The sequence below is a fragment of the Myotis yumanensis genome, unplaced genomic scaffold (assembly GCF_028538775.1).
Source record: "Myotis yumanensis isolate MYYU_CA2020_CCGP unplaced genomic scaffold, mMyoYum1.0.hap1 SCAF_7, whole genome shotgun sequence".
In the NCBI taxonomy this organism is placed as follows: Eukaryota; Metazoa; Chordata; class Mammalia; order Chiroptera; family Vespertilionidae; genus Myotis; species Myotis yumanensis.
The window spans coordinates 19,705,368-19,725,030 of NW_027223758.1; the positions used below are offsets into that span (position 1 = coordinate 19,705,368).

General features: G+C 40.3%; 1 protein-coding gene across 3 annotated transcripts in view; it reads left to right on the forward strand.

The window, feature by feature from the left end:
* Nucleotides 1-19,663, forward strand: part of KIF16B (kinesin family member 16B) — a 285,893-nt gene that overhangs the window by 166,202 nt on the left and 100,028 nt on the right. For 2 of the 3 annotated variants that reach the window (XM_070419883.1, XM_070419885.1), the window contains exons 18-19: nucleotides 17,985-18,017; nucleotides 18,362-18,415. In XM_070419883.1, the coding sequence (XP_070275984.1) occupies nucleotides 17,985-18,017; nucleotides 18,362-18,415 (87 nt within the window). The remainder of the gene's footprint in view (nucleotides 1-17,984; nucleotides 18,018-18,361; nucleotides 18,416-19,663) is intronic. The other variant, XM_070419884.1, reaches the window with a different exon arrangement.

The window sequence follows — 19,663 nt, forward strand, 5'->3', positions numbered from 1 at the left end:
CCAGTGACTTCCAGAAAGAGTCTTTCTAGACATGGAGATCACCTCCAGTGAGCATCATGGAATCTGTCCTAAGCCTAATTCACAGGAACCCACCTGTCCTCAAACCTTATGGAACTCAGGCAATTTTTCCTGTCCCAACATCTTCCCCAGCTCTCATGCTGTTGGGCTCACTCTCAGGGCCATAGCATATATAGTGAATACACATAGCCCAGAGTGAATACACACAGCCCAGAGTGAATACAAATAGCCCATAGTGAATACAAATAGCCCATAGTGAATACAAATAGCCCATAGTGAATACAAACAGCCCATAGTGAATACAAATAGCCCATAGTGAATAGCCCAGAGTCCATGTCAGGGGAAGGGTGGCCTGGAGGGGACTGGCGGTGTTACAAGGAGCCTTCCTCTTGGAAACCTCTGGTCTAGTGCTTTCTTCTCTGCCGTTGAGGACACGAAGATGTTAGAAGTCTATAATAATGCCTTATGTTGAAGGACAAAGCAGGGAAGAATATTGTCCAAAAGCTTGGTTCTTGGCACCAACTCCTGAGGAACCCCTCGTTACTGGCCTCAGGTCTGCTTAAAAATTCTCTCCAAGATTCACAAATGGACTGGATTCTAGGCCCTGAGATGTTTGCAAGGAGGAGAGGCAGGCTGGAGAGCGGATAGCCTGGGAGAGGACTCTTGTGAACAAACCAGATGAGTGCGGAAGGAGAGAGTCCCGCTGAAGGAATAAGAGGATGCTGCAGATTAAGGCCTGGCTTCAGTAAACAGGCAGAGCTTTTCTTTGGGGAGGTACACTTAGGGGTTTGGGAAAAGTGAATTAGAAGTAAGAGGTTTCAGGTCAGGTTTTGTAGGCACCTTCGTAGTGCATGCATGTGTCACTTGTTTATAAATTTTGGTTAACATGTTCAGAATTTATGATTATGATTTAAATGTATGGGTCCAAATACAACAGATAATTTTTTTCTATGGACTCAGAAGCACTTTGTAACTAACTTCTTTACACTTAAAAATTGTGGTATGAAAATGTACAATTTTAACCATTTTTAAGTATATAGTCTAGAAGTGTTAAGTGCACTCATATTGTCGTGCAACTAATCTCCAGAGCTCTTTTCACCTTGTAAAACTGAAACTCGGTACCCGTAAAAATATAACTCCCCATTCCTTCCTTCACTTGACGCCTGGCCATCACCATTCTACTTTCTGTCTCAGGAATTTGACTACTTTAGGTACTCCATATAGGTGGAATAATACAGTATTTTTTTACTGATTTATTTCACTTAGCATAATGCCTTCAAAGTTCATGCATGTTGTAGCACATATCAAACTTCTTTTCCTTTTTTAAGGCTGTGTAATATTCCATTGTATGTATCCATTCATCTGTCAATGGATGCTAGGGTTGTGACTAATGCTGCTATAAACATGGGTGTACAAATATTGTTTGAGTCCCTGGTTTCAAATTTTGGGGTATATACACAGAAGTATAATTGTTGGATTATTTAGTAATTCTATTCTCAATTTTTTACGGAACTACCATACTGTTTTCCCTAACAACTATATCATTTGACATTCCCACCAACAGTGAACACAGGTTCCATTTTTCCACATCCTAACCAACACTAGTAATTCTATTTCTGTGTATTTATCTGGAAAAAAAGCACACACACACACAAAAAAAACCCCACTAATTCAGAAAGAAAATATGCACTCCAATGTTCATTGCAGCATTACTTACAATAGCAAAGATATGGAAACAGCCTAATATATCACATCTTTATCATTTCACATCTGTATCTACTCATCTGTTGAAGGGCAGTTAGGTTGTTTACATATCTTGGCTATTTGTGTGTGTGTGTGTGAGTGTGTGTGTAGACACACACATACATAATGGAATACTCAGCCATAATTGCCCAATGTAGTCAATACTTACAAGAGTAGCAAATGTCCCAGAGCCATTGGGGTGACTGTCATGGCCCTGACAGTGATTCCTGACTTCCTCCATGAGATGACACAGGAAAGACTCATGGACCTGCCCTAGGAATCCTGTCCCAGCCTTGAGCTATCAGGCGGAGCTCACCACACCTCCCTATTAGCCCTTCATGTTGACGCCTTCTCTTCCCAGCATGTGGCCTGGCCCCTCGGTACCTATGGGATGACTTCCAAACTCCAACACATTCATCCATGACTTTGTTCTCCAACACTATGTTCTGCCACTTTCCACCTTGAACTTCATGCTTTGTTTTAAGTGGACAAAACAGATCTTTCACACCTTGCTCCAGGTCAAGCCTACATATAAAACCAATCTTATAAAACCATCTATTAAAAGCATAGCTGAGTAAAGGAATTGTCTCCTCAGGAAGTGTCTGTGCATCTCCAGTTTGAGCTAAGTGCTTTCTTTTTATTCTCTGGAAGGCATTTTGTGCATTCCTCTACTATCGCCTTTTTCATTCTGTTTACCTGGTTCTTATGGTGCTTTCCCAGTAGCCTTCTTCTGGGCAGGAACCATTCCTTCCTCCCCTTGGAATCTGCAGAAGCCTGCACACAGGAGCGCAGTGAGCGGTGGGTCGTGGCCAGCAGATGTACTCTCAGAACACAGAGTGTGTGCGCTCCCAGGTCTGCAGGTGCCTTGTACTTTAGATGGATACTGTGCATGGCTGGTCCCTATCTTTTTGTTTCTCATTCACACAGATGCACTTTTACAAGTTTTGTGGCTTCCTTAAATATTGAGGAATTAAAGTTTATCTTTTTGTTTCTCTGTTATATACACTCAAGTACGTTTTTAAAACAGACTAAAAGTTTACTGCTTAGTGTACTTGGTTCCTCTTAGAGCAAAGCTTTCTTAAAAAATTATATCTTCTCACCCTAACTGGTTTAGCTCAGTGGATAGAGCATCAGCCTGCAGACTGAAGGGTCCCAGGTTCGATTCCAGTCAAGGGCACATGCCCGGGTTGCGGGCTCAGTCCCCAGTGGGGGGCATGCAGGAGGCAGCCAATCAATGATTCTCTCTCATTATTGATATTTCTATCTCTCTCTCCCTCTCCCTTCTCTGAAATCAATTAAAAAATAATAATTATGTCTTCTATACAAAATAATGTATCCAGTAAGATCCAACTCATCTTCAAAGCAACCGGTGTTTCGTCTTTGTTTAGTAGGCAACCTACTAAATCTCCAAAGAACAGTAGCTAAAATGACAACCAAAAAAACACCATGCTCTGAATTATAGTAAGAGATGGAGTTTCTAAAAGTGAAGTTCTTGCTACCTAAGAACATTTTATCAGCCTGCTGGGCACATAAATTTGGGCGCCTCATTTCTAACATAGTTTTGGAACTTACTGCTGGCCCACATCTCAGGCTCCCTGGAAATTGGGATTTGTATGCACACATGTGTGGTACTTGGTGCCAGAAGATTTTTGGATGAGGCAAAGCAGCCTGGTGGCTTCCTTTGAGAGTTAGCTTCACTTTGGAGAAAAGCCCAGCCAGGGCCTTTGCCAGAAAGTAATCTTGCTGCTGGGGAAACATTCCTCCTCAACCGGCACAGGGTCTCAGAGGCCAGGCCACTGCTTGGGCCTCGTCTGTCTTGCTCTGATACTGCGAACAGGCAGCTGATTTGGCAGGATGTGGAAGCTTTCACAGCTTCATGAAAGTGCTCTAAGCAAATTTACTTACAATCCAAGTTCATTTCAGTCTTGAAATAAAGGAAGGGATTTTCACTTGTGCACTATTTTCCTTTAAAGACGAACCAATGGCAAACTCATTTAAATGAATATATTTGAATAATTAAATTTTGAAGAGGGGGAACACCCAGGTTTCAAATCCAATTGGACCAAAAAATGTCAAAAGTAAAAAATTAGACCTGTATTTGGTAAGCCATCCCAGCAGCTTCTTGGAGTATAATAGTCTAAGGTAGGGTTTGCTTGGCCGACAGACTTCTGTTGTTGTAGAAGGCCTAGCAGAAGTTGTCTGATGTCATCAGTGATCAGGGGATGAAGACAGATGACTGACCTAACTTTTTAATTTAATATGTTTATTATGATAAATTTAGAAATCACATAAAAAAAGAAATTATTGCAGAGTTAAACATGTTCAATATTGTAGTCCATCCCTCTGTCTATTCCACTATCTACTCATCTTTCTCAATCTTTTTCTGTATGCATGTGCATATATATGGTGTATATACACACATTTATATATATATATAAACACATATATCTATATATACACACACACACACACATACACATATACAGGGTATCCGAAAAAATGTATACACACTTTAACAGCTAATTCTATTACATTTTGAAAATGAAATGAATTTTAATAAACACTGCTCTCATAATAATCCAGTGTGTATTGTATACACACATACATACACACACACACACTCACACACACACATATATATATATATATATATATATATGCATTCTTTTATGAAAATGGGTTCAAATTAGACTTGTAAAAGTTTTCTACATTTGGAGATCTTTTCCTTTCATATATATTTTGACACATCATTTTAATATCCAAGTGATAGTCCGTTGTATGGATATTCCATACCTATTTAACTTATCTTCTATTGTTAGGCATTGTGTGGGATGAACATATTTGTAGCTATATCTTTGTGTTTATCCATGATTACTTCCTCAGGGGAGAAAAAAAAGTAGAAATGGAAGTACTAGGTCAGAGGATGTACATGGTTTTAAGGCTGTTTTGATACATTTTTACAAATTGTTCTATAGAATGGTTGTTCATATCACTACCATTTCCCACTGACACTGTTTGAGACTTTCCATCTGCTTGCAAACTGGAAATAAATCCTCTTGAAGTGTCCACTGTGTCAATAGAAGTACACCCTTCTGGAAGCAGCTCTGAGCTGTATTCACAGGAACTAGAGACTAGGGCAGTGGTAGGCAAACTGCAGCCCCTTGAGTGTGGCTCTTCCACAAAATACCACGTGCGGGCATGCACTTACAGTGCGATTGAAACTTCGTGGCCATACTCAAGGGGCCAAAGAGCCGCATGTGGCTCTCGAGCCGCAGTTTGCCGACCACTGGATTAGGGCATCCTGCTAACAGCGGCTGGATCCCTTAAGTGTGTCCTGGGCATCCTGATGAGCACCAAGGATTCATCAGGATTCATCAACTTGTCCTGTGCTGAGCTACATGCCATAGGGATGCTGCATGCAGTTAGTTCCAGCCTTCCTGGTCCTTTCAGACTAAGAGTAGGGATGGAATTTTGGAATATAAAGCTGGAAGGAACTCGGTTCCCAATCACCAGCTGTCAATTATATGAAAAAACAACAACTACGAAAACATCTTTCATTTCCCTTCCTACCTCCCACCTCTTCCCTCTTTCTTCCTTATGCTCTTCCTCCCCATTCTCCCCGCCTCCCCCATCTCCCTCCCTCTCTTCAACTGAAAGGATAAATAAGTCACATTAGGGTGAAAGTAAGATGACAAAAAGCAGGGTTACCTCCTTTGCTGTACTGAGTCTTAGCTTCCCTATAGATGACTTTAAGCTTCTAGGAAACTGGCACAGAATCTAATTTGTTGTTCACTCTGTGCCCAGTTTCATACCTGGAACTTAATAGACATAAAATAAATGTGAACTATGTGATTGCAGTTTCCCGCCTTGATTCATACCAATGTGGAGGGGGTTTTAGAATCAGAGTCTGGCCATAGCTGGAGATGCTCTTGGTGAGATTTTGCGCTCTCGCGTGAGGGCATGCATGTCCTGGAGGAATGGTCACATTGCCTGTAAATGCAGTCCCCTGCTAGGTGTGCTTTCTCTCTGCTTTTCTTTCATTTTTGCTACTTTAAACATTGTTTTATTCTTATTGTTTTTTTCGTGCTGACCTTGAGCATGAAAGTTTTATACATGTAATTGGCAATATTTATGTTGCTGGTGATTTGGTAATTAACCCGTGTTTTAGTTGATGGATATTTACTGTGTTTATCTCTGCTGGTTTATTTTATTGGGCCTTAACCATTTTCAAAACTTTGCTTTGCTGGAAGGCCGATTTCTTCTCCAGCTTTTTGTCTCAGTTGCCTTGCCTTTTTTTTATGGACCATTTCCGAACTTTACAGTTGCTGTGAAGTGCCTTAAGGAGCTTGTTAACACACACAGTCATGGGGGACTTGTGATGGAAGCAACTGGAAGAAGTGGGTTCTTTCCTTCCATGAACAGAGACTAGTGTTAATTACTGACTTTGCTCTTTCCTTTTGTCCTTGAATATTATTTCACTGGGAGCCACTTTCAATGATCCACTCCCAGTGTCTTCTGTTTTCAAAGTAGTCAGAAACCTGAGCTGTAGAACTTAAAGAATAATTTGTCTTTATTTAGTCCCTTTAGGTCTGCATTGTGCTTCACTCATTTTATAATTGTTCGATCTCAAGCTGAATTGTAAAGGTCAAGTAGGAAATTAGGCTTTTCCTATGGACCAAGGTAGTTATAGTTAGTAGCTTTCTTTTAAAGTAACATTATGTTAACTTGATTACATGCCACCAGCTCTGTGTACTTAACTCATTTGATTGTGGCTTGTTGCAGATTCAATCAAGGGTTTCAGATGTGCCTGTCCATTCTTGCTCCCAGGTCCTTTGTACATGGGTTTCCTCCCCCTGTAACACTCAGCATGTGTTTGCCCACACTTCACATGGCTGAATCCGCAGTTTAAGTCTTACTTCCTCATAGAGGTCTTACCAACCCCATCCAAATTTCATAGCCCTGGCCGTTCATTCAGTATGTCCCCTATTTTTCTTTGGTAGCACTTTAAATAGTTGGTAATTTTGTCTGTTGGTGCATCTATTTGTTGACTCTAGGTCTGTGGAGAGAGAGAGAGAGAGAGAGAGAGAGAGAGAGAGAGAAAACATTGTTATGCTCTGACTGTTGGCAGTGGGAATGGCATCAGGTGTTAGACTGGTGGGGTCAGACCATACCTGCATTCAGCTACCTCAGTACTGAGTTCTGGCTAAGAAACAGTTCAAAGCAAAGATTCAAACTATAATAGAAGGTTTATTTAGAAAGTCATGGAGGTAGAAGAAGTGAGCAGTAGAAGAAATGGGCTCAGGAAACAAATTACAGAGGCACAAGAAAGGCACTTGGAGCTTAGGAGAATGAGAGATACAGGAAAATCTGCCTTGTGGAGAAGTAGAGGGGGAAGGGAGGGGAAAGCATGGTGTGCTCCTGGGTCCTCCATCCTTACCTGAGGATTTCCATTGATTTTTAGAGACAGTGGAAGGGGGCAGGGAAAGAGAGAGAGAAACATCGATGTGAGAGAGACACATTGGTTGGTTGCCTCATGCACTGGGGCCAATAATGGAACCTGCAACCAGGTACATGCCCTTGACCAGGAATCCAACCTGCAACCCTTTGGTGAGCAGGCCAATGCTCTAACCACTGTACACATCGGCCAGCGCATCCTCCTAAGGGTTTTTAAGAGTGGAGATTTTAGGGGAGGTCCGAGGAGATCATCTCAATAGAACTTTCATGAGCTTCCCGGTGTGTCCCTTTAGGATCATGATCTCCACTGATTGGCTGGTGCCAGGGAAGGGGGTCATTAGTCAGTACAGCTGGTCCTGAGGTCAGCTGTGGAGTCCCTTGTCCCTTTTTCCTGTTTTTCTGGGCCTGGAGCTGAAAACAACTGAGACCTAGATGCATTTATTTGTTGCGAGTCAGAACCTTATTATCCTGAGGACTTACTGCTTAAGGCCTATTTTTTGCCCCCCTTGTTCATTCACCCTCTAATGGGGTCTAATCTGCATGACACATGACTAGCAACAGGCCAGGGAGGAAAGGTTACCTTGGGGTTTAGATCTTTGTTTTTCCAATTTTGCCTGTTGCTAGGCACTCCAGTGACCTTATGTACCTGCCCATGGTGCTTGCTCTGCTCTTGTCTGTCTAACTGCCTACCACATGATGAGGTACTTCCATCCACTTCCCCCCCCTACCCTTTTTTTTTTATCACAGACCATAATTCTAACCTGGAATAGCTATGTCCCACATTAGTGACATCAGATGTTTTGTCACCATCCACAACCCCCATATCTAATGATCTCCTAAAGGTTAATTATCATCATTGTTGGGAATAAATGGAAATGAACCAGAGATTCTTAGAAGCAAAAAGGAAGTGAAATGGTAGCTGTAATCACAATAGATTTAAAAAAAATGTGAAACAGGTAGTTTGTCTCATTATAAATTTAAATGCTTATGACCAAAAAGTAAAACATTCAGGAATGAATAAAGTAATCACAAGCATTCATAGTCCTTCCACCAAGAAATAATGATTGGTTTATATTTGTAGCATTTACTTATATTTTATAGTATTTAGTTAATTGTACATCATAGATTATAATTATTCATTATAAAGAGTATTTATAAAGTAAAATTGAGATCACACTAGATATACAGTTCTGTATTCTGCTTTTTCTTTTTAAAAAATGTTTCTTTTTTTTAATTCTCACCCGAAGATATTCTTCCATTGATTTTTAGAGAGAGTGGAAGAAAGGGGGAAAGACAAAGAGAAACATCAATGTGAGAGAAGAACATGGATTGGTTGCCTCCTGCATCAAGCCCCACCCAGGGCCCGGGCTGGGAGGAGCTTGTAACCGAGGTACATGCCCTTGACTGGAATGGAACCCAGGACCCTTCAGTCCACAGCTGATGCTCGATCCACTGAGCCAAACCGGCTAGGGCTCTACTTTTTCTTTTAATATTTTATTGTGAACTTTCCCCCAGGCCATTGAACACATCTTTCTGTGTTTATATCATAATGTAAAGTTTCCTTATCTTTAATTGCTTTGGGAAATTTTCCCCTTTTTTCCCCCACATAAATTGTTGAGTGCACTGCAACTAATCCATTTATGTAAATATTTTCCACTTGGTTAGTTTTTCACCTATATCCATACCTCCCTGAATTGTTCACTTGATGGGAGCTGCGGCTTCCATTCCAGCAACAGGGGGAGGAATGAAGAGAGAGAAGCCAGGGATAGAAAAAAAAAGGGAAAGGATGCTTGGAAGACCAAGTACAGAAGAGGCATAACAGTGGAGAGCTGGGGGTGGGCAGATGGCCCATGGAGGCACAAAGGCCACTCCCATTCCTCCGCCAGCCTTAGTCCCATATGGGCACATATTTCAAGCGTTGCTGTTTGGGCATGTCAGCATTTTGTCTCTCAGCATGCAACATCAAAGAAGTGCGAATGTGTGAAGCAGATTCTTAAAGCTCTTCACTTCAAGGAGGTATTGTCAAGGCAGAGGAGCTGCGGGGCATTTTTAGTCTTTTTTGCATCTTCAAACTTCCCTTTTCTGGTCTCTGTGTTCTCTCTGCCCATAAACATGCACAGCTTTTCTTTCATTAAACTAACCTCTTCTTGGGCTTCCCAGTCTAGATCCCACCACACTGTTCTGTCAGAATCACCTACCATGTACATTTCCAACAGTATGAGATTGCTTATATAAATCATGGTGCATCCATATTATAAACTACATGATATTAAACTGTGTTGTAGAATAACAATGAATGATTTGGGGATTTTTTCAAGATATATGTGAAGAGAAAAAGGTTACAAAAAAAGACTCTGTCCTAGTCTCTCATCCATGTGTGTATGTGTATGGCTATGAAGACTAAAGGCTGTATACCATGAATGCTATACGAGCATTCATAGTGAGGGGCTTACCTCTTTTTTCTGCATTTACTACTGTTAATTACTTTCATCTTGAGAGGGTGGGAAGCACGAAAAGTTATTTCTTAAGGCAAAGAGAGTTCTGCATTGGTTGACACCATCTCCTCATCCAGGTATTCTTTGACGGTGTAATGGGAATCTGGCTCTGAGCCTCATGTCACTGACTTCAGATCACTCCATAGCAGTCATTGGTTGAACACCTACTATGTGTCTTGCCCACAGCCCTCAGGATATACAGTCAAGTAAGGCAGGTCTCTGTCCTTAAGGAGCCCTGGTGGACAGGGCTCTATCTGCATTCTGTGACCTGTAGGGTCCCAGGTGGTCTTGGCCCTGGCTCCCTCTTGGGTCAAAATTGCTCTCATACCATCACTCTCCACTGGTTCCACCTGCTCTTGCCATGCTGGTCTTGTTGTGTTCCCAGTGTGCCATACACATTGTCTCCCAGTCATTGGCCTGGCTTCTCCCTCACCTGGGCACCAAATACATATATCCCTTGCTCTCTGCACTCTCTCTCCTGGATTCATTATTTTCCACAGCACTTACCACAAAATACACTGTTTCCCTAACTAGAATGAGAGGTTTATGACACCAGTGTCTAGGACAGTGCCTGGCACATTGGTTGTCTGTTGAACAAAATAATTAATGGATGTGGGCACCACTCACTGGTTCCCGTGCCTTTTGTAGAAAACTACAGAGGAAGGAAAGGTAACCCAGGAAGGTTAGTTACCCTTTGACATTCTGCCTAGTCTAACTTCTATTTCTTACCCCTTCCCTTTATTTATTCAAAGTAATATCCAAACAAGGCTCTCTACTGCTTCCTTTGCTTGTATAATTTGTCTTTCTTCTCCTATTTTTTTCTACTAAATCCCCCACTTTCCACACTATGCCCATTGTTATTCTGTTTATCTGTTAAAGCCCATCTCAGACATTAGCTTTTCTGGGAGGCCTCCTCAGCTCCCTGCAGCCATGAATGCTGTCCCTCCACCCCATGTCCTGTTGAAAATGCTTGCATGGCTGAATGAGTGTCTGTAAAATTGCCTGTGCTGCACTGTTCTGGTTTGTCCAGCAGGGAGAGTACAGCTTGGAATGATGAATTATCTTTAACTTTTAGGATGCCCTTTCTGGGACAAAAGTTACCATGGTGTGGTTGAGGAGATAAAATGGGAAGTCAGAGTCAAGGTTAGGATGGAAGAGGAGTAGGAGAATGTGGGCTTTACTCTTGGCTCTTTTAAAGAGGAGGTCCTCCTGGACCACAGACCTCTCTCTCAAACTCTTGGGGCCTCTGTCTCCTGTCCTCTAAAGTTAAGCGGGGCCAGAAGCAAGGTATAGGGCTGTGTGCTGCGTTCAGTGCATGCTCTTTTGAGTTTTCATGTAGTTATCACCACCTGTGATGCTTGATCAGGGCTGACCTGCGTTTAACATGTGGTCCTGGCCATCTTTATTAGAGCAAGTCATACCACTGTTAGGAAAAATAAGCTGAAGAGAAAGTCACTTAAAATGCTCAAATTTTAGCCCTAACCGGTTTGGCTCAGTGGATGGAGCGTCGGCCTGCGGACTCAAGGGTCCCAGGTTCGATTCCAGTCAAAGGCACGTACCTTGGTTTTGGGTGCATCCCCAGTGGGGAGTGTACAGGAGGCAGCTGATCGATGTTTCTCTCTCATCAATGTTTCTAGCTCTCTATCCCTTCTCCCTTCCTCTCTGTAAAAAATCAATAAAATATATTTTAAAAATGTTCAAATTTTACTATTTTTTAAAGAACTTTTATTTCTTTGAGCACTTTCGTTTGTAATCCAAAAGGCTTAAGACTGGCTCATGGAAAGTATTTAGTGAGTCCTTTCTAGACCAGAGATTTGGAAGTTTATGAGAAAGCCAACCCCAGAGTACTATGGGTAGTTATGTTATAAACTGATTTTTACCTAAGTGGGGCTTAATTTTACAACCTCTAGTTAATTTGCATTGTGAGACCACATTTTGATTTACACACCTTGATTTCAGTTGTATGTAAGTCACTTCACCGTAGGATAACCTGATGTGTTACACCATGATATGGGGGAGGGGATAAAAGGAGGCAGGGAGTGAGTGGAATAGCATTTCCAACCCTCTCCACAAAGCAGCTAGCTATTCTTAGCTTTCTAGTGAAAGTTTTCATGAGAGCGGATGAACATGGCAAGACAGCAAGGCCTTTCGCTGAAGAGTTGGAGCCTGGATGAATGGCCAGTTCTTTCATGTTTCCCTGTGCCTACCTTGGAAACTGGCTTCTTCTCAATCTTTAAAGAACATTTATGATGTCGAGGTTCTCAAGGTCAGGACCTGAGCAAACTCTAGCATTCAAATCCAAACTTTCTCTTAAGTCTAAGATTTCCCTTGGGATTTGCTCATTCATAAGGACACTTGAGACTGACTGGAAGTTTCTCAGGGTGGTAGGGTGGTGCGAAGGTCAGTCATTCTGGTCTAAACTATTACAGAATCCACTGTGGTCAAAACTGAGGAAGGATGAGGGAGAGGTGAACCATCTTATCCTGAGATCCAGCCTTTTCTAGCTTCTTTCCATCTATCCCTGATCAGGATCTGAACTGGAACCTCACCCAACATTCCAGGAAAGAGGCTGGAGTTCTTTAAAAATGACATATACTTGATCAGACCAGCTCAGTACATAATGAAATGTGGGGCCTCTTGTTCACATATTAAGAATTTCAAGGTGACAACAGTAGAGCTTCAAGTGAATATAGGGCCCAGTGCAACCTCATGGATTGTACACGCATGAAGGCATTCCTATATTTTATTATAACCTGAATCTGGTAGGAAAAATCCAGGCCTACCCACTGATTGGAATTCTGTCCTTACCTGTTCACATTCCTATGGAAGATATCCAGGTGAGGGACTGCCTGACCTTCAGCTCACCTCCATTGCAGGGTAAGAGCTCCTTTCCAGGCATAGTGTGGCCTGGAGCTCAGCTTCCATTCCACTCTGTAGCTGCCAGTGAAAGTGTTGGCTGGACCTAAGGAGCCATTTTCCTCCTTTTAGATTAGAAAGTAAAATGACTTCAGAGGTATAAAAGTAATTACCAATGGGTTTTGTTTTCTTTTGTTTTACTCTTATTTTTAAGTAAATGGGAGTCATTATTTATCAAAGACATATTACTTTCAGTAGTAGAAAGCAATCAAGCCTTTTTCCTATTTAGAAACAGGTCATGAAAATGAAGTCATGCTACTTCATTAAGAATTAAAATTGGAATCTCTCTCTGATTTCTTTTTAAATATTTAAAAAATTTTTCAATTGCAGTTGACATACAATTTTATATTACTTTCAAGGGTACAACATAGTTCTGATTTCTTGACTCAGAACTTTATATTTCAATAGATGGCATTCTTTAGGAGGAATCAGCTGTGGCTCATACAACTGAGTGTGACAGCCGCCTCTGATTCAATACTTTTCCCTTCCCCACCCCAACCAAGTGATCTAAAGGGAAATCTCCCAGAGACTCCTGGGTCTTCCCTGCTGCTCTGAGGCCACCCTTCCTCTGACCCATAGTGCACTCCTGATCCATTCACTTCTAGCATCTGCCTCTCCCACTCTTTGCCTCTCCTTATAGTTGTCATCTGTCTTCTAGGAATTTCCTTCTAAGCTTCCCCATCTTTCTAAATCCTGACAGTATATCTTTCTTTTTTAAAATTTATCATTATTGTTGAAAGTATTACAGATCTCCCCGGCCACCCTTCTCCCTCCCCTCCCCAGGCCTTCACTGTACTATGACTGCATGTGGATAACTCATCCTGAGAATTTTTTTGATTTCTTACCTTTACCCTTAGCCTTGCTTTGTCCCCACTTACTTACCTATTTAATTAAGTCCTCATCCCCAGCACTTTAGCCATCCTTTTCCTAAATGCTCAGATGGTCCTTTGCTTCTCCCACTTGGCAGAGTCCCATCTGGAACCATCCATCTATTTTTTGTCCTGAAACTGGTCCATTCACTTGTTATAAATAATCTCCATGTTATTTAAGCATGTAAGCCAGTGATGGCGAACCTATGACACGTGTGTCAGAGGTGACATGCGAACTCATTTTTTTGGTTGATTTTTCTTTGTTAAATGGCATTTAAATATATAAAATAAATATCAAAAATATAAGTCTTTCTTTTACTATGGTTGCAAATATCAAAAAGTTTCTATATGTGACACAGCACCAGAGTTAAGTTAGGGTTTTTCAAAATGCTGACACGCCGAGCTCAAAAGGTTCACCATCACTGAAAGCCAACCACTCTTCCTCCTCACTCTTAGCAGAGGACCTTACTTCTGACCTCACAGAGAATACAGAAGTCCTAAGAGAACAACACCTTCAAATCTCATGTCTGCTATAGATTCATCCTTTACTCCTTTCTTACTGTTCCAATGGCTGAACTGCCCTTTTGCCTTTGTCAGGCTAGCTTCCTCTACTTATACTATGGACCCTATAGGATTCAGGGCTAATATTTATTAACTGCTGATTTCTCAGTTTGTGCTCTTATTGGATCCTCTACCCTGTAGGGACTAGGGTTATTTTGAGTCTATTTTCAAATGAGGAAACTGAGCCTAAGAGATGATGAGAACTTGTTCCATGTCACATTGGAGCCAGAATTTGATCTGAGCTAGAATAATCCTTGTTCTTAGCCATTGGTTCATCCTTTCTACTCATGCCCAATCAGGGTCCCCTGAGATATCTCCAACCTCTCCCCAATTTTTTATCCCCTCTTTCTTTTGGCTTTTTTATACAGTCATTTAAATATACGTAAGTCTCTTAGATATTAAAAAGAGCTCCCATTTTCCAAAAACTACCACCTCCCCTTTATAATTAAAATTACCAGGAAAGCTCTCTACCCCATCTACATTCTCAGTATCCACTTTTCTCCTCAGCCCACTGCATTCTGGCCTCAACTCACAGAGGTTACTTCAAGGTCACTGATGACCTCCATGTTATTAAATTCAATGAATTCTTCTTGGGATCCATCGTAATTGACATTCCTGAAGCATTTCATATTACCAATCCCTTTCTTGAAGCACCCCCTTCCCTCTACTGTCCTACGTCTACCTTTTCTTGGTCTTCTCTTTCTGTCTTTAACTGCTCACTCCTACCTCATTTGAAGGCCTGTCCTTTTCTGCCAGCCACTGCAGGATCTGTGGACTTCCAGACTTCGCACTAAGCTCCTTTATTCTCATTCTATACATTTGTCCTGTGTAGCCTCTGCCACTATTGTGGTTTCACTTCTTGTCTAGATACTGGTGAATCCCAAGTCTATCTCCATCCTCGATAAAGACCTGACTGCCAGACCTTTGAATCCCCTGTCTGTTGGATATCTCAATTTGGATGATCTTCTGGAATCATTAGATACAACATGTGTAAACTTGATATTACCTTCATGAAGATAGGATAGAGAAGAGATTACAATTATGGGCTCTAGAATCAAGATTGATTCTGCCATTTACTAGCAATATGGACATTGCTCATAGGTAAAATGGGGTAATGATGGCACCTGTATCACACAAGGCCATTTTGAGAGTTAAATGCTAATTACCTATAAGCAGGTATAGACCAAGTCTTCAGTGGATATTAGCATCAGTGGATATTAAATACTACCTTCACCTTCACCACCATAAGTACTAGCACTAGTACAGCTACCACTGCTTCTTTTTCCCCACCCCCCAGCTGGCTTTACCCCCAGTTATCCTCCCTATCTAAGTGGATCCTAACAATGAGAGGCTATTGTTATGGACCTAATATGTGCAGATGCTTTACAGGTATTTTTCATGTATTATCTCATTTGATCCTGGCTACAATCCTTGGAGGTAAGACTTGTTATTTTCTTTAACTTCTGTGAAAATTAAGTATTCATAGTTAATTTTAATTCATTTAATAGTCTCAAAACCACTAGTATTTGTAACCTGGCCAGAGACCTGAAACTCATCTTTGACTCTTTCTTTCTCATCACAAACCCCCAAAATGCAACCAGTTATCAAGTTCTATCAATTCAACCTACTGAATATCAGAGAATGTCCTCATTTCTTTATCCTAGTTATCCTAGGTCCTGCCTCCATCATCTCTTATTTATATGACTACAAAAGCTTTCTATTTGTTTCTTCATTTCTCATATTGTTCCCCTCCTTCCTGATCTCTATAGAACACAAAGTCTATCTGTTTTTCAACAACCCTATTCCAAGACACTTTTCTACCATCATCACAGGGTCAAGTTCAAAGTCCTAAATATAACTTCAAGGCACTTCACAGTCTTGCTTCTGTTGTTCTATTGAGCTTTATGTCTTGCCATTTCTCCCACAGCAAGCCAAGAAGATTTGGTTATATTGCGATTCTCTTGAGTTTCTGTACATTGCCCGAAGAAAAATGGTGTAGTTTAGATATAGGTTTCCTCGGGTAGCTTGCCTTGATTCTACAAACTTACCAATTCTGAGATTAGTACCCTTCTCTGTTATATCACTGTGTTTCTCCTCATTCCTTACTTGTGACACATGTGTTCATTTGACTGTTACAGACTGGGAGCCCTGTGGGTGCAGTGACAACATTTCCCTTACAGACTGCTGAATCCCCTGTGCCTAGCACAGTGCCTGACATTGTGCTCATTAAAAATAACAGATGCTCAGGGTGTCATTTTCAAGAATTGAAGATATTAAAACTCACATTTTATGACCTGAGACCATGCAGCTCATTAACAACGATTGTAGTAGTTGGCTTTAGTACCAAACGTGGATCCAAGTGCTCCCTCTGCTATTTACCTGCTCTGAACCTCACATTCCTATTCTATAAAATAGTGCCAATCTGCTGGGGTTGGGAGGACAAAGTGGGGGTATTGCATACTGAGTGTTCAGCCCATTGCCTGCACATTGTAAACATCTCAGGGGATAGGTTTTCCTTTGAACTTGGGGCACCCAACTTTCAGAGTAGCACTTGGCTTATGACCATGCACTTGTGACATTGTCAGAGCAGTGTCTATGGACAGTCACACTGAGCTATTCACAGAAAATAAAAATAGAAAAATAGAAAATAAAGATAATTCCATTGGGGAAATTCTCTCATTTTGAAAATGTTTTATCCAGGGATTCTTTTTGATTTAATAAGTATCTCTAGAAAGACTAAACTGTCCCAAAGTCTAAAAATAACTACTAGGAAACATCCCCAAGGTTCATTTATTGTTATAGGAAAGAGAGTGGTCATATATTAACTTGAATGAAGTTAATACCCACTTAGTGTAATGATTTAAGTGTTATGCTTGGAAACTGGCAAAAATCATATATGCATGATTAATTTCTCATAGATGACAATGCCTGTAATCTACAGATTATTTTTATTTGATAGGAGGATAAATATAATCCTAAATGACAAGTTTCAGTGAAGGACTTAATACTTTTATTGTACATCGCAAATTTAAACATTGCTTATAAAATTAATTGAGGATATTTTGGAAGCAGGCTGTCTTCTGTTCAAATCCTGGCTCCAGCACACCTTATCTTTATGACCTTGGACAAGTCCATTCACATATCCAAGCTTTGGTTCCTGATTCTATTTGCTATTTTAAGGGAGACAGGGTAAGCTCACTTGTGAAACATTCAGGACAAGGTCCGTCAGACATCTTATTCTCAATATTGGAGCACATTAAATCGATACCAGAGCTATTTAAAATATTTGTTAGCTCATTGTAAAGATAACTGGTCAATTTGCACTTGCACATTATCCCAGGAAAATAATCCATGGTGAATTTTTCCATAGTTCAACTTTTTAGAATATCTGCCAACTACCAAAACAGGAAAATATGTGAATTACAGTTCATGCTGTTTCATAGAAATAATGAAATCTTGCACTAATTAAATCTAGTACTTGAGAAAAAGTCAACTTTTGTTATCAATATTTTAGTAATTTTTTTCAAAATTCCCAATGGCTTAGGCCTCCTTTATTTTGCTACCACTGTGGGGAATCTGTTTATGATCTATCTAGCCGCATGTAACTCCTAGTTAAGGAGGATCTTGACAAACTTCCTGCAGTATAACTATCTGTACAGTAGGAAATATGAACTTGACTACTGCTTACAATTATTACTTACACTCAGTTATTATTAGTGCTCTAATTATCGTGAGAAGTGTACAAACTATTACAGAGCTAATGTTTGCTTCAAAAATTATTGGCAAATGTGATATTTATAAAAAAGATGTTTAAAGTTGTTCATGGCTATTGGCTTTTGTACCTTACTGCTTTTCTCCTGATATTTTCCTCAGTTGTTTTCTTAATTGATGTCTGTGCTCTCTCTCTCTCTCTCTACCTCCCTGGCAGTCTTTTCCCTTTAAAAGGACCCATCTGTCTAAGGTAGAGATTCTCCATTTTTATATACTTGTCAGTGACTAAGCTGCATGGCATAGACATGCTTATCATTTAGAAGTCTTTAACTCTGCCTTTTCAGTACTGTGGAGTTTGTTTATTTTTCTTTAAGTAAGATACTTTTTTTTTTAGTCTGAATTCAAGCTCCAAATAAAGTATGTTTAATTTCTAATTATAGTCATAGAATTAAGTTTACTTTTTAATCTTGCTAATCCATAGTAATGAAAAATCATACTCAAATAACTGATGTTCTTTGTAATAGGTAAATGTACAAAGGGTAAGAGAGAGAAAAGCTTTTAGAAAAGTGACTAATTTTCATTTGATTTTATTAGACTCGAATTTGAGCGGCAGCAGCGTGAAGAACTTGAAAAATTGGAAAGCAAAAGGTAAGCAACATGGGTTACTGTGTTTTAACACTACTGTAGTTGTGGATTCGTGTGTTAATGTCCTAGACCAATTTCATCTATGTCTATTTCAATACCTCACTCTATCTCTCTTATTTACATATCTAATGACTATAGGCCATTTTCTTTAGCTGGTAAGTTTTACGTCATATTTCAATTTTTTAAATAATTCATCTTCAAATACTTGTGAGAAAGGAGAAATAGAGCCAATAGGCAAATTGAGTACACTCATTTAATTATGCCAAATACATACTTGTTTAAATTTAACTCGAAAATATATCTTCCTTAAAATATCAGGTTAGTTTTTAAAAAGCTGAAAGAATGATAATTCCCCTTTCTTATGCCCCCCCCGCCCCCAAACATCTTTCCTCATGCTGGTTGGCCATCTGTATTTCCCTCTAAGCTTCTTCTTCACATTCCTCGTTCACTTTTCTTCTGGTGTGTGTGAATGTGTGGTTAATTTATTGATTTGGAGAGTTCTTATATGTTCTGAATATAATTATTTGATAAATATCTTGTTTTTTTCTCCTGTTCTATTTAACAGCTCTAGAAGTGGACTAAGACATTTGAGTAGAAACTAAGGCCATAGAAATATTTACAAAGTGACTATTTATTTTCTAGAATCTGGAGTTTAGATGTTACAGATGAATTCGTTTCCAGCATCAGATAAGACAGATCCTTGAGGGGTCCGAGGTGGAGGCCATCATCCGTTCTCTTACAGACCAGTGTGTGTTCCTGCTTTGTAGGCCATCCCACCCCTGAAACATTGAGTTAGCACCCAGTGGGGGTCGTTTGTGCTCCTAGACCAGCGGTTCTCAACCTGTGGGTCACAACCCCTTTGGTGGTCAAACGACCCTTTCACAGGGGTCGCCTAAGACCATCCTGCATATCAGATATTTACATTATAATTCATAACAGTAGCAACATTACAGTTATGAAGTAGCAACGAAAATAATTTTATGGTTGGGTCACAACAATGAGGAACTGTATTTAAAGGGCCAGAAGGTTGAGAACCACTGTCTTAGACACAAAGCATGACATGGAACCCCTGGAGTCATGCACTTAAGTATTCTAATGAAGATTCTGTTCTATTCAGTGTTATGTATTAATAAGCTAGTATTAGGGCCATTTGGTTATTAATGATTTCTCTAAGATAGTAATTAAATGCTAAATAGCATGTAGTTATTTGAGCAGGAACAATGAACTGTCGATTATCTTGACTTTGATATT